The sequence below is a fragment of the Pipistrellus hanaki genome (assembly GCF_964339955.1).
Source record: "Pipistrellus hanaki genome assembly, chromosome: X".
Taxonomy (NCBI): Eukaryota; Metazoa; Chordata; class Mammalia; order Chiroptera; family Vespertilionidae; genus Pipistrellus; species Pipistrellus hanaki.
The window spans coordinates 85,281,954-85,299,307 of NC_140524.1; the positions used below are offsets into that span (position 1 = coordinate 85,281,954).

The window sequence follows — 17,354 nt, forward strand, 5'->3', positions numbered from 1 at the left end:
ATAATACCTTAATGAAAACAATACTTGAATGTATGCCATATTAAAATCCTTCCCTTTGTTTCTGGGTGGGAAAATCAGAGGAGAAAATTCCCATTCTGCTCTGCTGAGAAACAACTGTTTAATGAGTGTATGTTAATGTGTTATAAATTCTATAGCAATATACAGTGTTTATTATTGTACCACTTCCTTTTTGAAATGGATGTTTGTATGTGTTGACCAAAGAGCAGTATAAAGAGTTATGATTTCATTTTTAAATACTTTAGAAAAGCATAGGTTTATTGCAGTTGTGATTCTCAAATTTTTAAGGAGGCTGCTTCAAAGGATGTCATTAATAATCTTCTCAGGTGCTAACAATGCATGTGTCTGTCAGCAGAATTAGAGAATCACCTAGAGAACAGGTTTCACAATACTTTGAAACCTACTTTGTTCATTAGAGAGGAAAATGACTTGTTTTAAGACTAAATTGACATGCTTGCTAATTCAGCAGTAAAAGCTATTCACTGTGGTCAGGTTTAATATTTAGAGCCTGGTAAGGTTAAGATTAAAGTTGATAAGTTACTTCTACAACATACTTCTTAAACAAACTCAGTCACCTAAAAGAAGAAACAAGTATATAGCCCACATGTATCCAGAAGTGAGAAGCAAAGAATAGCCTGATTGTCTCAGAGTGAATTAATATTAAATAAAAAATAACAAAGATAATCTTTATCATACAAAAATTTCCAGGTATCAAAAACATAAATTTTCATTTAAATTACACAAAGTGTACATAAGAATTTTGGTCATTACTATGCCCGTAACACCTAGAAGAGTGCCTAGCACTTGACATTTATAAAATGAAAGAGTGAGTTAATAAATGAATGAATTTATATTTTTTGTTAGCTATGGGTATTTAGAGTTCTTTGTTAAATTTGAAGGGAAGATTTGACTTTATATGAGGTTTCTACATACATCTTTTTTTAAAATCTATCTAATGTATTAAACATTTAAGAGTTGGAAATTCCAAAGTACCTTTGCAGCTTGCTGTCACAGATGACCAGAGTTTAATATTTTAACCCTGGAAAACATCTTATTTCATAAAATCTATCTACTACTCTATGGATCCTACTTTTAAAATCGTTCAGTACACTCCAACTGACTTATGCCACTTACTTCAATAGCTATATTTGGCAATTTGTTCCATAATTCAAACACCCTTTTGTGTAAAGAAAACATAAAAGTTAGAAACCTGAAAATTGGATTTTTCTTCCGAGCAATCACAGCTTACTAATGTGGAAAATTTGTTAAAAGTTAGCCCCCTCCAATTTTTCAATACAGAGAGGGGGAAATTCTCAAAATAGATGTGTGATGTTTTGATAAGTTCTTCCCATTGATTTTAATACTCCTAAAAGCAATCGAGCTTAAATCATAAGACCCATCTTTCTATCTCTTCATCAAAGAAATACTACAGAACGATCAATAGTTGGCCTTTCTGAAAACTATTAATAAAATCCTTAGACAATCAGCAGCAGTCAAAGAATATAGTAGATAATTTAGTTCACAAACATTACTATGCATCACATTTTATCTTTTCACTTTCATCAACCTCACATGGTGATAGGAAGAGTATTGAGTTTAAAACCATAAAGAATTCTGGCTTGGTTATTAATGTAATTATTAGGAAAATAAAAGTGAGAAAATGTGTGCAAAACATCTGTCACATAGTGGTTACAAGCTAACAGCAAATATTCATTATACTTCCAAAATAACATATATGAAGTTTTAGAACAAGGGCTATATCTTTTGTCCCCAAACTTCTTTGCAAATATCATTGGGTTTTTGGTCCTTTATGTAAAGAGAGTAAGATAACAGAGGTAATAGATAGAAACTTTGAGAAAGATATAGCTCACTTATATCATGTCATTTTGTAGGTGAATAAACTCAGGTAAAAAGATATTAAATAAGTTATATCTTTTAAATCACTTCTGTGCTTTGTTCTGTTTCTCACATATACACCTTAATTTTTACACTGTGCAGAATTAAACTGCAAGTATAAATAACTATCTCTCTCTTAAATACATTGTCATAATTCAAAATTACATTTTTACTCATGGCACTCATATAATGGATTGAGTAAAACTAGGTACTCTGGATGACTGTCTAAGCTCTTAAGGAGTGAACTAAATCTATAATCAAGATTTCATTTGAAATATTTTTTAGTATATAAGAATGTAATACATTTCTTGCTAAATTTTTCTCTATAAAGCTTTACATGTTAGGGATTTATATCTAGTAACATCTTTTTTATTTCTAAAAAGTGCTTTGGTTGGTTTGAAAATCACACTTTACTTTATATCACATCAAAGGAATGTACAAGGCTGTAGAACCTCAATATTAAGGTCTATTTGTTCCTTTAGGCCACGCTGCAGGATTTGGAACAGAGGCGCCCCCAGTTGGAAGAACTTATTACTGCTGCCCAGAATTTGAAAAACAAGACCAGCAATCAAGAGGCTAGAACAATCATTACTGATCGAAGTAAGTCTTTTAACAGGCAGTGAAACTTAAGGAAAGATAATGTAAAAAGTTTCAATAATGATTTAATTTCATGTGCCTTCATCACATTTATAAAAAGAGTGCCAAAAGTTGTAAATTATAACTAGTATACTAAGATTTTCAGTCTATAGTGTTATCTTTCAGTAACAATATAATTTCATGGAATAGAGGACATATAAGCTTGGTCAATGCAGACTTACACAGTTGCAAAGTGTGGAGTGGTGGGAAAGCTGGTGTGACAGAACATTTGCTGCTCAGCCATCATCATAGATGTATCAGGGGTGGTGCCCATGGAGATGCCAATCTCTCCCTCGCAGTATTGGTTGTTGGTCCAAGTAGGCAGTTGCTTCCTGGACCATATTTTTTTTCCCATCTGCTGTGGCCCTTTCAGATATGTAGGGCTCTTTGTGACTTTGATATACTCATTGTGCAATATAAGAAATCGCTGTGCTTCTCCTTATGGGGTGGGTGGCAACTTTGGGAAGCTGTTTAAGGCCCAAAACGACTCTGCATGGGATCAGGAAGAGGGTTTGAAAGAATAGTAGGGGTCTTAGAACAGGCCTAGGCTTTTGAAACTCAAAAACCAAGAATTTGCTGCTCTGTAGTTTTATCATCTACATTCTGTTTTGTCAACATTTCCCTCAGGAAGTGGAAGCCAATGCCTAGCTACCTTCTAAGTAGCAGTCTGTATGTGGTGTGTGTGTGTGTGTGTGTGTGTGTGTGTGTGTGTGAGAGAGAGAGAGAGAGAGAGAGAGAGAGAGAGAGAGAGAGAGAGAGAGAGAGAGAGATATCCTTGCAAAATCCTGTGAGCTAAATTTCATAATCCCCATTTTAGAGGTAGGAAAAAGTTTCTGAGAAAAGTTAATCAAATTGCTCAAGCTTACAAAATAAGCAAATAATAGAGCTTAGAATTTGCAAATATCTCTTTGTGACTTGTAAATCTATGTTCCTCCTTGCCTACCACTTCCCATCTTGTTTTGTTGTTTTTCTCAATGACCTCAATCACTAGTACTAGGATTAAATACTCTTTCGATCTGCAATTATGTATGTTTTTATTCATTTCCTAAAGATATTTCCTCTTTCAGTGGCAGTGATTGTTAATTAAAATAGACATTTCTTGATTTTGACATTTTAACTCTATAGTTGCTTAAACAGTGGATTTGGATATATGCTAATGTATTAGTTTGGTAGTGCTAGCAACTGTAGCAGGTAAGCTCCTGTATCAGTCCAAAGTAAGCAGCTTTCTATGCAGTCTTTCAAGGACCCATGTTCCCTCCAGCTTTTGCATCCAAAACATCAGAGTCCTATGCATTTAATGGGCAGAGGAGGAATGGGTATTACAGTAATTTATTATAATTCAGGCTTGGAAGTACACAATAATTCTATTCATAGTGTATTCGCTGAACCTTGTTAAATAGCCACATCAAGAGAAGCAAGAAAAATTGTCCAATGTCAAACCCAAGAAGAAGAACAACTAGTTTGGTAAGGAACTAGTCAGTCTCTTCCACAGCTAATTTGAACAGGAAGAATGCACTTAAGTTCTATAGTTCCATGTAAGTTACAGGGTAGAATTTCTATAACCAGCAAGATAAGAGAAAAATTACCTTTTTATGACCAACATAGATAGCTGTTCAATTGATGGAGAAGAGTGTTCCTCCTTCAAACTAGAATCATGAAGCTTATCCACCAGCTTGCAACACACTGGTCCCAAAAAAGTATATCTTACTATGAGTCTGAATTCCTATTACAGTTACACAGTTAAGCAATCTGTTTCTTACCTGAGAAATATGTCCGTATTTGACAAAGATGTCTACAAATTGAATCATCTATATCCATGGCAGGCAAACTGCAGCTTTCGAGCCACATGTGGCTATTTGGCCTCTAGAGTGTGGCTCTTCCACAAAATACCATGGCCTGGGCGAATCTATTTTGAATAAGTGGAGTTAGAAGAAGTTTAAGTTAAAAAAATTTGGCTCTCAAAAGAAATTTCAATTGCTGTACTATTGATATTTGGCTCTGTTGACTAATGAGTTCGCCAACCACTGATCTATTTGTATAAAACCCTAATTTGCAAATAGACTGAACAGCAGAACAGCCAAACAATGGCACCACTAAACAACTGTTTGCTATGATGTGTGCTGACCACCAGGGGGCATGCACAGAACATGGCAGGTGTTGGCAGCAGGCAGCAGAGCATGGAATATGGCAGGTGTCGGCCATGGTGGGATGGTGGAGCAGGTGAGCAGGAGCGCCAGACTAATGCAAGGTGCAGGTCACTGTCATTGGGGCAAGCCTCTGGTGGTTACTAAAAATTATTTGCTCCTGCACACCGCAGTCCCACCTGGCACTCACACCTGCTGCCAGCGTCAGCCTAACTTGCACTCACTGCTGGCACCAGAGCCGCCACTTGCACCCACTACAGGTGCCCAGAACTGGCCCTGATCTCTTGGTGCCATAAATGGGTGTAAGCAGTGGCTGCTGGCCCAATCACCCCTCAGGGCTTCTCTACCTGCTCCTGCTCCTAAGGGACAATCAGGTAGCAGCTGCGGCTCACACTGCTGCTGGCACCAGCCCCAATCGTTCTATGCCCTCAGTGCGTTGGGGTGGCGGCAGGAGCAGGGCTGCCAGCAGACAGGGAACTAAGGGCTGCAGTAGGAGGGGCCGGGCGGGGGCAGAGATGGTGGGCCAAGACCTGCCCCTGTGCCCACCACAGCCTCGTGGCCCACAGTTTCTTTCAAGGTGCATGAATTTGTGCACTGGGCCCCTAATATAAGTGTATAGAAAGCCATTTGTTATTTTACCAATGAAAAACAACCACTTTTTCCCTAAGAAGAAAGTAACACTAATTTATTTTGCAGTATCCATTCAACATTGTGTAAACATTTTTTATTTTCTTTGCAATCTTTTTTTGATATTGTATTTAATTCTTTATGATGTGAATTAGAATTGAGTGACTATAGCATAGGTTTGTATCTTTCTGCTAATATCTAGTGATATGAATAGTTCTGCTTTTCTGAGCTTTTTGTCTTTTAGGAATAAATATCTTTATAAATATTTGCAGCACAGAGGGAAGATTCCAATACAAATGGTCCTAAGTGCATTTTTTAAAAAGCAGTGTTTGCTGAGACATGTCATGTTGCTTATTAAGAGCCTAAGACAGAATCTTAATTCAAGATATGCCTGGAGCCTCTAGTGCTGGTACCAGGATAATTCTGACAAGATATGCTTATCTAAACAATGGCATTTGCAGCCCTGCTATGCTTTGGTTTATCTCTCCATTTGAAATCTATGAAATAAGATAGAAATTCAATACTCATAGAGTTTAAATCATGTTCAAAATATAATTTTAAATATAGATTTAGGTTTTGGGGAATGAGCAGAAATAAAATACTTGCTCATAAAATTGTATTTTCTTATTTGAAGATGTCAGTACTCCTTTTTTACTGCCCTGAAACTTTTAGAATACTTAAAAAGGAATCAGCTAAATAAAGAAAAGTATTCAATAAGTGTATAATATTATATTGCAACATTTTCCCCTCCTCGGTAAATTCCAGTTCATAACTTTGAACAGTTGGAAAAATCTATACATGGTTATTACATTCTGTCAAGATAAAAGTCTAGCAAAAAGTAATTCCTCTATACTAGTAATAGCTATGCTACTATCTCAAGTAATGGGTCTATGAAATGGCAACACATTTCACTGTACAAACTATTTCCATGGTATCTGTTGTTTTTAGGTGATTATGTTGATGGAAATAATGTAATAATCTCGATGAGAAAGTAAGATTCATTTTAAATGCATTCAAATGAGAAGTTCTCCATGTTGTTTCTGATGTTCAGACAGCTCATTTTCCTTCAATTCTTTGCTTGCTTAAATGTGTCAACCATTCCTGGTTTTGGTTCCCCTATTAGAGAGTTGCTTATTTTAGAATAAATGGAGTCAACCACTTATAAATTTCCTTTTTTTGACATCTAGTACTTACTGTCAACCTGTTATAAATATAAGCAGCTCTCAAAATTTGCATCTACCAGAATGCAGATGGCAACCAAAGAATTCAGTTCAGTAAACAGTTTAATGTTTACTCTGTGCTAGTTAATATCAGAGGTGATGGAGGAAATATCAGGAAGAATAAGATTCAGTTTTTGCCATAAAACACAAAATAAAATGTTTTTCACAAGTATATTCGAGCAAAGTAGTCTAGGATAGGTACTTCAGTAGATCAGTATAACAAAAAGTTGAGAGCAAGAGGAGGGGGAGATTGACTCTGAAAGAGGGGGTCCTAGAATGCTTTCAGGAGTTGTTTAAATTTAATATGGTCATAAATAAGGTTTTAAAAAGCAGAAAGAGGCTGGATAAGGAAGGATATTTCAGAAAAGGATGGCAGGAAGATACATAATTAGATTTAGGTTAGTATTCGTATGATGGATATATTTGTAGGAGAGGGAGGGAGGGAGGGAGGGAGGGAGGGAGGGAGACAGAGAGAGAGAGAGAGAGAGAGAGAGAGAGAGAGAGAGAGAGAGAGAGAGAGAGAATTTTGGTTTTGGGGGACATGGAATAAATGGAGTCAGTGAGACCATTTAGGAGGCAAGAAAGCTAAGCTAGAACGATAGCAGTGGAGAGAAAAGAAAGAACTAAATTAAGTATGTGTTGGAGTTAGCATTAACATGATTTGGACATTGACTGGAAGTATGGAATTGAAGATCAAAGAGAGAGCTTACCTCTGAAGATTTTGACATTCAGTGATTTTGGAGATAGTGATATAACCAGAGACAAATTCAGTACAAGGAGTTGATTATGCATGATTAAATGTGCTTAAGGTACAGCCAGTGACCATAATGAGAATTGGTTGAAAACACAAGTAAAATTTCTGGAGTAAAGTTACCTCCACACAAATTGGGAAGCTACCTAGAGTAGATGACTTTGCACAGACAGGGTGCCAATTGAAAAGAAAAATAAACATGAGGAAGCGACTGGAATGTGGCTTACATTTAAGAAACATAAGAAAAATTAGCACTACTCTTCCCAGTGGCAACTTACAATATAGATACATTTATTTTTTTTAATTTTTTTTAGTATATTATATTTATTTTCCACAGAGAGGAAGGGAGAGAGATAGAGAGCTAGAAACGTCGATGAGAGAGAAACATCGACCAGCTGCCTCCTGCATACCCCCTATGGGGATGTGCCCGCAACCAATGTACATGCCCTTGACCGGAATCGAACCTGGGACCTTTCAGTCCGCAGACCAACGCTCTATCCACTGAGCCAAACCGGTTTCGGTATAGATACATTTAGACAGACACACAATGAACAATGAGTGTATAGCAGTGGTTCTCAACCTTTCTCATGCTGTGACCCTTTAATACAGTTCCTCATGTTGTAGTGACCCCCAACCATAACATTATTTTTGTTGCTACTTCACAACTGTAACTTTGTTACTGTTATGAATCATAATGTAAATATCTGTGTTTTCCAATGGTCTTAAGCTCTACAGCAGCGGTTCTCAACCTGTGGGTTGTGAAAACACAGATATTTACATTATGATTCATAACAGTAGCAAAATTACAGTTATGAAGTAGCAACAAAAATAATGTTATGGTTGGGGGTCACCACAACATGAAAAACTGTATTAAAGTGTCACGGCATTAGAAAGGTTGAGAATCACTGGTGCATAGGATTGTACTATATTTTTCCTGTATCTTCTGTGCAACCAGTCTAGTAAGTTTCTTCCTCATTCATAGTGATACTTGAATATAATAAGGAGGTGCAGAAACCCTTTAGCTGAGAGTTAAAAGACTGCTGTACTTATATATATCAGATTTCTGACTCAACCCTCATTATTCTAGGACAAATAGTCATTGCCATTTGCCATGTAGGTTTAATGAACCCATTTGCTGTTTATTTTTATATGTTTAAGTTATTTTTCAACTACTTCGCAGAGTAAGAATAAAGAGATAGGAAAAAACAACTTTATTAGAAATTTTAGTAAGAATTAAATACAATGAACTTCTATGTATCAAATCAAGTTTGGTGCACAAACATCATAAATGCTTAGTGTTCCACATCATTTTAGCAAAAACATGTGGTTTAAGTTCTTCAAGGAAAATATTAAGTGATGAAGTACTTCCTGTTAAATAACTGACTAGATTAAAATACCATATTTTCTCTATCCTTAGAAATATATTGTTAGCACATCAACCCTTATGTTTGGGGAAAATTCATCTAGGTTATTATCATTTGAAGACTCACAGTCTAAGATTTCACCCATATGATCAATTCACCATCATCATTAGAGTTCAAAATACTGGTTTCTGTCTCTTTGCATTTATCTTCCATTATGTCTAATAATTGTGAATTGTCTTCCTCTAGCAATTTTCTTATACTTGACATTATGAGAATAAAATGGAAAGAATATTCAACTGTGTTCAATGAAAACTAAAAGCAGACTCCAAAAATGGTGTTTCCAGTATTATTTTATATCTTTAAATATGATGCAATGTTTTGGGCAATGTAATGATAAAACTAAAGGATGAAGATATTTTTCCATTATTGTATCATCCTTCTAAACAATTCCATTACTTTTTCATTTAGTAATAATTGTTGCATACTTAAGATAATTTGAGTAATGATGAAATAGCAAAATATTTCCAAATATAGATACAGATATCATCAAGACAACACAGTGTACCTTAGAGTTATAAAAGTGTTCAGCAGACCCACATTTAATAATTGAAAAATAAAATGAATTGTATTTTATTAAAAGAATAAGTAAATATCCTTTATCTTTGATAGACAATGAGGAAAAATAAAAGTCACAAAATACATTTTTCTTTCAAAAAAGAAACTAAAAAATTAAATTTTGGTGCAGTGGACCTTGATAGTAGGTCAAAGATTAAACAAAATATCACTTATCTGATCCTACTACAAAATTAAAAAATTTATTACTCAGTATTTTCCACTTACATTTATAGTCATATTAGTGGCCTGTTGTAGGAAGATTCCGGCAATAGGGCTTTCTGCTATGGTTGCTGCCCTGCCTGCTTCCCTCCCTTTTCCCCGCCCCTCTTTCTTTCTTCCCTTCTCCACAGCCCTGCTTGCTTGCTTGGCTCCCTTCTGCAGCTCTTGGCTTCTTTCTATGCTGTCTTCCATCTTTGCTCTGTCCTGGATATGCAAATTAACTGCCATCTTGGTTGGGTTAATTTGCATACTCACCCTGATTGGCTGGTGGGTGTGGCTTGTGGGCTTAGCAAAGGTATGGTCAATTTGCATGTTTCTCTTTTATTAGGTAGGATGCTGCATAAACACGTTTTGGTCAACAATGGACTGCATATACAACTGTGATCCTGTACAATTACAATGGGCTGAAAACTGCCTATTGTCTAATGACATCATAATCATTGTAATTTGTAGAATAACACACTAGTCACATGTTTGTGGTGATGCTGACCATTTAGCTGACCATTATATAAAAGTATAGTGCATGCAACTAACTACAGTATATAATACTTGATAATGGTGATAAACTATGTAATAGTTTATATATTTACAATATTATACTTTTTATTGTTACTCTAGAGTATACTCTTTCTATTTATAAAGAAGTTTACTATAAAATGGTATGTCATGTTATGCTAGCAGCAATGTCATATATTATGTGTTCACCAAATCTCTATACCATCTACATTTGTGTAAGTACCCTCTATGATGTCTGTACAATGACAAAGTCACATAATAGTGCATTTCTCATAGCATATCCCCATTGTTAAGTGGTATATGACTGTCTATATTAGATATAAACATATAGATATATAGATATATGAGAGAGAGAGAGAGAGAGACAGAGAGAGAGAGAGAGAGAGAGAGAGAGAGAGAGAGAGAGAGAGAAGATTTTTAAGAAATTGGCTCATGTAGTTGTAAGGGACTTGCAATTCTGAAATCTTCAGGGCAGGCTAGAATTATAATCAGGGAACAATTGATGCTGCAGTCTTGAGTCCAAAGGTAGTCTGAAGGCAGAATTCTTTCCTCTTTTGGGGACCTTATTATTTTATTGTTGTTTTTTTCCTTTTTATTGAATTTATAAGGGTGACAGTAGGTAACAAAATTATCAGGTGCACAATTCCATAACACATTATCTGTGTACTGTATTGTGTGTTCACCACTCCAAGTCAAGTCTACTTCCATCACCATTTACTCCCCCTATACCCTCTTTTACATCCTCCCAGCAATCACCACACTGTTGTCCCTGTTCATGAGGTTTTTTTTTCTTTTTTTCCTTTTTGTTCAATCCCTCTATCCCCCACCCAGCCCCATAACCCCAGACCTGACAACTGTCAGCCTGTTCTCTATCTATGAGTCTCTATTTTGCTTCTTAGTATATTTTGTTCATTAGAGTCCACATATGAGTGAAATCATATGGCACTTGTCTTTCTCTAACTGGCTTATTTCACTGAGCATAATGTTCTCCAGGTCCATCCTTGCCTTTGCAAAAGATAAGATTTCCTTCTTTTTTATTGCCAAGTAGTATTCCATTGTGTAAATGTACCCAGCTTTTTTATCCACTCATCTACTGATGAACACTTGGGCTGCTTTCATATCTTGGCTAATGTAAATATGCTGCAGTGAGCATAGGTGTACATAATTCTTTTGAATCAGTGGTTTCGGTTTCTTTGGATAAATTCCAGAAATGGAATTGCTGGGTCATAAAGCAATTCTATTTTTTTTTTTGATGTAACTGCATACTATTTTCCATGGGGTCTCAGTTTTCCATCTTGAGATGTTCAACTGATTATATGAGGTACACTCACATTATGGAGGCTAATCTGCTTTACTCAAAGTCTACCATCTTAAATGTTAATCACATCTTAGACATACCTTTACAACATCTACAGCAGTACTAAACAACATAGCCTCATTTTCTAGCCAAGTTGACACATAAAAGTAGCCATCACAGTGAGGTTCATAGTGTGTTTCTTCAGATATAAATTTCACACTTTTTTATATTTTAATAGCATCCAGTTAATATAGTACCTGGAAATATACATGAAATAATATAAATGATCTTTAAAATCATAATGAATTTCAGAGCTCCATCAGAGTAATTATAACTTGTACATTTAAAAATTACCTACAAAAATAAATTTAGATTTTTTTCTTTATAGAATTTTACTTATGTTTTGTTAAATTAGCACTAAATATATATCATGAAATAATTCTGATATAATGTATATCACTCTTTAATTATATAAGAAGATTAAGTCAAGTCATATTTGAATGAGATTTAACATCTAAATTAGCTGTCATGATTATATTCAAGTGTTAATTTTTCATGTGAGTGTGTAATAAGAAAAATTTACTTTATTCAAAGTGACATAGCTACAATTATCAACATAAATAGTCCTTACTACAAATCTCTTATGTTTTCATTTTGTTTCTTTTAAGGGAAAGATGTGGATTAGCAAATGTTCTACTCATCTACTTTAAAACCAAAATAATGGATATAACTATTAAATAAACCAATTAATGAAAATGATTGTTTTGTTATGATAGAATAAAGATAGTAATTAAGAAATATAATGAATATCGCGTTCTAACAAAATAAGCTGATAAGACACATACAAAAGACACAGGGGAAATTCCAGTTTTTCATAGGCTAGCATTTACTTTATCCTCATTCAAGGATATGTTTTTATTGATTTTAAAGTGAGAGAGAAACATTAATGTGAGAAACATCAATCAGTTGCCTCCCATTCACACCTGCCACCTAGGTATGTGCCTTGATCAGAAATTGAGCCCAAAACCTTTTTCGTGTATGGGATAATGCTCCAACCAACTGAGAAACAACCAACTGAGCTAGGCTAGCATGTTTATCTTATGACCTAATGGGGCAATGCAAGTAGAGCTGAATAACTGTTATATTTTGATTCTGAGCATAAAGAAGATTAGGACTCCCTCCTGGTGATACCATGCAGTTTAGATGAAGCTAAGCCAAGGGTTAGATATGTGTCATGGCCTTCTAAAATATTCTCTAAGCTCTCCTCAGATATTGGAAGTGTTGGGATTATTTTGGAGCTGCCATTCTTTCTTTACCAAAAGTTCTTCATTAATAATTTGAAACAACATAACGAATTGCTTGCCACCAGTCTTTATCCTGTTGTACCTGCCTTTAGGGAAGTGTTTATGAAGTAAGCAGGAAAGATGAATAAATTGTGACCTTTCTACATGCAAAGGAGAAAACTGGGCTCATTTTACTTTAGTCGGGAAGAGAAATTTGCAGTTACCTTTTCCTGCCCAAAAAAACCACCCCAAAACTTAAAACAACAATAATAATATATCATTTCTCACAGGTTTTGTAGGTCATGAAACCATGAGTGACTTGATTGAGTGTTACAGGCTTGGGATTTTTTTTGAGGTTGCAGTCGGTAAACTGCAGCTTCAGTCATATGAAAGCTTGCCTGGGGCTGGAGGGTCCACTACCAAAGTGGCTCACTCATATGTTTTATGAGGTAGTGCTGTCTAGTTGGTTCCTCTCTACATGAGCTTCTCCATGTGAATGTCCCCATGACTGTGGCTGGCTTTCCTAAGAAACATGAGTACAAGGCAGGAGCTCTATGCCTTTTTTAACCTAGATTTAACATTCATACTATCACCTCTTCAGGGACTTACTTATCACACAGATCAGCCCTGATACAGTGAGGTGGGGGAAGGAAAGGTGCCAAAAGGGCATGGACAGCAGGAGGTGAGGATCATTGGTGACCATTTTGGAGTTGACTGGCACAGAATTTATCAAGCCTCTATGCCAAAGTTTTCTGAAACATGACTCCCATGTTGCTTTATTCCATTGAGACACTGCAGCAAACGACAAGGTTGTTCTTCCCTTGAAAATGGCAGATGACTGGTGTGTGCTGCCCTTATTCTTGGATGTGCATATCGAAAGGAACAACGTCCACTAAGACCTTTTCCATACCTTCTGGACATGTTTAGTTATCTCAGGCCTGTTCAGCCTGGCTCCACATGGAGCAGTATAGGTTTTGGGAAGACTTTTTGAGTTTTGTAAGCCTAACAGAAAGATCCAGGTAGAAAATAATTGGTTATAGGATGATGATAACAATGATGATTATTTCTTTTATGTTAGTGAGACAAACACATAAGAGTGTCTTTTTTAATTGTCATTCTAACAGTAATGTAGTACTAAAAGCAATGAACCTAAAATGAGAAAGACGTGGTTTAAGTCTTGGTTCTGCCCTTTAGTGACAGTGGAACCCTTAGTAAATAATTTAATCTCTCTGACCCTTTGTCTTTTTATCTGTAAAACTGGGCTCCTGATGCCTCCCATACCAGACTGCTGTTAGGACTAAACAGAATGACATATGATAAAGCCCCATTCAAATGGCAAATCACTACACAAATACCAGTGTCTTAGTCAACTTGGGCTGCTCTAACAAAGTACCATAGACTAGGTAGCTTAAACAATAGGCATTTATTTCTCTTAGTTCTGGAGGTTGGCAAGTTCAATATCAAGGTGCCAAAAGATTTTGTTTCTTGGGAATGCCCCCTTCCTGGCTTGCAGAGTGTCACCTCACTGTGTCCTTACATGGTACATAGAGAGAAATCTCTGTTCTCTTCATCTTTTTCTTTAAAAGGACACCAATTCCATCATGTTATTCCCATCTGAAAACACCATGCAAACTTAATTACTTTCCAAAGACCCAATCTCCAAATATCATCCATTGAGGCTTAGGGTCTCAATATGAGAATGGGGTGGAGCACACAAACATTCAGTCCATAACAACCAGCTATCCTCATTATTGAGGTCTTCTAGTGTCAACAGTGATAGAGTCCTGATGTAAGGTAAGTGTTTTTCACATCTAGAATATGGGCACATGAAGGTTGGGAATTTTTATTACTTGCTCAAGAAATTTGTCTTCACTGAGAGTGTTGATTCTCTTTAATTCTAGTCTAGGGCCTTGGGAGGAAAATAGGTTTTCTATCCAGATTTTCTGAATGAATGAATAAAATGCTATAAGATATTTATTTAAAATTAAGATAAAGAAAATATTTATATAGAATATTCTATTTTTAAGGTTTCCAGCTACTGCAGAGCCTTATTTTATTTTTAGCTTGTAAGTCTAACTTTGGGTCACAGGAGTGAAGCCATTGAGAGTTCCACATAAAGTCTGTAGGGCGATGATAAAAACCGTAAACCCGACCATTGGATTCATACTTTTCTTTCATTCAGGAGCCATAGACCTGCTGCCTTGGACCACAGATGGGTTTCAGAATTGGTGGAGGGGAGGAAAAATACAGTCATATACAAGCCTGAGTCACATGTTATCACAAAATGTGTAGTAAACAACAGAATGTTTGAAAAGATAAAATTAAGTCCCAAATTTACAGAATAAGAATGAGAGGAAAACACCTCTTTCCATAATTAAACAGAAAATGGTGCTGTGACTTGATAAAATGCAATCAACCTGAAAATGTGAACATCAAGTGTAATTGTGCAGAAAGATAAGGTAATATGAACAACATAAGCACTCGTTGGCATGTTGAAGGAATAGCACTTTACCTGCTCCTCATTAAGGATTTGGTTTAGTCTTATCTGTTCTAGAACTAATAAAAGGGGAAGGTATAATTCTTTTGGAATATAAAAAGGGGGACTTCTCTTATTTATTAGTAGGATTTATGAATTACTCAGATTTTTAGAACATCAAGTTATGTGTCTCTCAATGTTAGGTACCTTGCGAAACATTGCAGGTGTGCCCATAAGGGGCATATTGTAGTATCATAGGGAGCACATAGCAGTATATGGGATGGGATTAATTTTTTTCTTAGCATCTGGAATGGTACATAAAGTACCCACATTTTGCCGAAATCGGTTTGGCTCAGTGGATAGAGCGTCGGCCTGCAGACTGAAGGGTCCCAGGTTCGATTCTGGTCAAGGGCATGTACCTTGGTTGCGGACACATCCCCAGTAGGGGGTATGTGGGAGGCAGCTGATCGATGATTCTCTCTCATCAATGTTTCTAACTCTCTATCCCTCTCTCTTCCTCTCTGTTAAAAAATCAATAAAATATATATTTTTAAAAATACCCACATTTCATTCTCAGTAGCGAGGTGGTTCAGTGACTGAAAACATGCCCTAGAGAACTCCAGGATATATGAAACATTTCAGATAGTATGGGGGTGTTAAATGTTTTACTTATTCATTTTACAAAATCAAATATTACTCAGATTCTAAAATATCTCATTTTATACATAATAATACTTGAGATGTGTTATGTTTTATATGAATGAGACCAAGAATCCTAATACATATATGAGTAAATTTCCCAATATCACCTAAAGTAGAAAGTGTCCTGATTAAATAAATGAATGAACCAAGGATCATAGTTATTAATACAATGGCACAAAATAGCACAGATAGAAATGTTACAGCCAAGATTTAAATCAAGTGTTTCAAATCTAAATAAATGTTAGATAGGTGTTCTTTTCCAAACACCATGCTGAAAGGAGACAACATTTGAGCATCAGTTACTGAAAGTTTGCATATATATATATATATATATATATATATATATATATGCTTATTTATACTTTTATACTCATGACTATATTTATATGTAAATATTATGTACACTACTGACATTTATATAAATTATTTACTAACTTGTGACTGTTTATTTGAAATAAATTAAAATATATTGAGTGTTCATTGAATCATGGGACTCAAAGATCCTCAGAGAGACTCATTCTGGTACATTAAGAAAAGTCACATTTAAATCATCTTAGGAAGATAAAAAATATGTTTAAAAATTTAAAGAACATCTTTGTAGTAGGAGACTCTGTTACCTCATTCCACTGGTAGTGCAGAGAAATATGTGGGGGAGGACGGAACAGGTGTCTTTCTTATGTTTCCACAGTTTTAAGTTCTAAATGCCAGAAGTTACGAATTCCAATTATTATGTCTCTCTGACACACACCCCCTCCTCTCTCTATCTCGTATGTCGTTTATCTCCCTGACTGAACTAGAAGCTTCAAATTGTTACTCCATATTTGAATTCCTATAATTCTAACATTTTATACTGAAAATAGCAGGCATGCCATAAATACTGATTGAATGAAGTGTCTCACAGAGCAGCTAGAAAATAGTGCAAGGCTACAAGCTGACATCATCAACTCCATGAGCATGACTCACCCTTAGAAATAATTAGCCTAAAGAGATTAATAAAACACCATGCTTAAAAAGCAAACAATCATAGCAAACACACCTAGACTTTGGAATGGTGAGTGTGTTTTTAATTTCAAGAGATTCATAATATTTTAATACAATATCTTATTAACAGAATAGATTTAAAAAGAATCTTGGTCTGATTTCAGTTCACATACCTCATTTTTGCAGAAAACGTACTTACTAAGCCATTTGAAATGTTCTTCAGTTAGCTTCGGAGGCTATGCTGATTTGAGCAAAATGGAAATGAAGAAAATATATATAAATAGAAAGCTTTTAGTCTTCAGAAGCTCAAGTACCTCCTCTAATCTTGAAAGTAGACATTTGGATTGGGATTCTCTTTAATTTTTTTTAGATAAAAATTTATTTTTCTTTTGATCATGATGTCTGTTGAAAGGGTTCAGAGAACTCACATCAGGAAATCATATTATAACTTACAACACAAAGGGAATTTGAATTTGTGTTATATAAAGAAAACAGTGTATGACTAAATAGCCTTTTGTCCATAGGCAAAGTAGAATACATAGTAACACAGGGCAGCCAGTAAGATGTGCTATGCCCATTAAAAACCATTACATTCACTGGCTTTCCACT

The 17,354-nt window shown here is 35.5% G+C and overlaps 1 protein-coding gene across 3 annotated transcripts in view; it reads left to right on the plus strand.

Moving 5' to 3' along the window:
• DMD (dystrophin) overlaps window positions 1-17,354 on the plus strand; it is a 2,141,216-nt gene that overhangs the window by 1,507,785 nt on the left and 616,077 nt on the right. For all 3 annotated transcript variants that reach the window (XM_084869361.1, XM_084869360.1, XM_084869362.1), the window contains one exon: window positions 2,397-2,514. In XM_084869361.1, coding sequence (XP_084725487.1) covers window positions 2,397-2,514 — 118 coding nt within the window. The remainder of the gene's footprint in view (window positions 1-2,396; window positions 2,515-17,354) is intronic.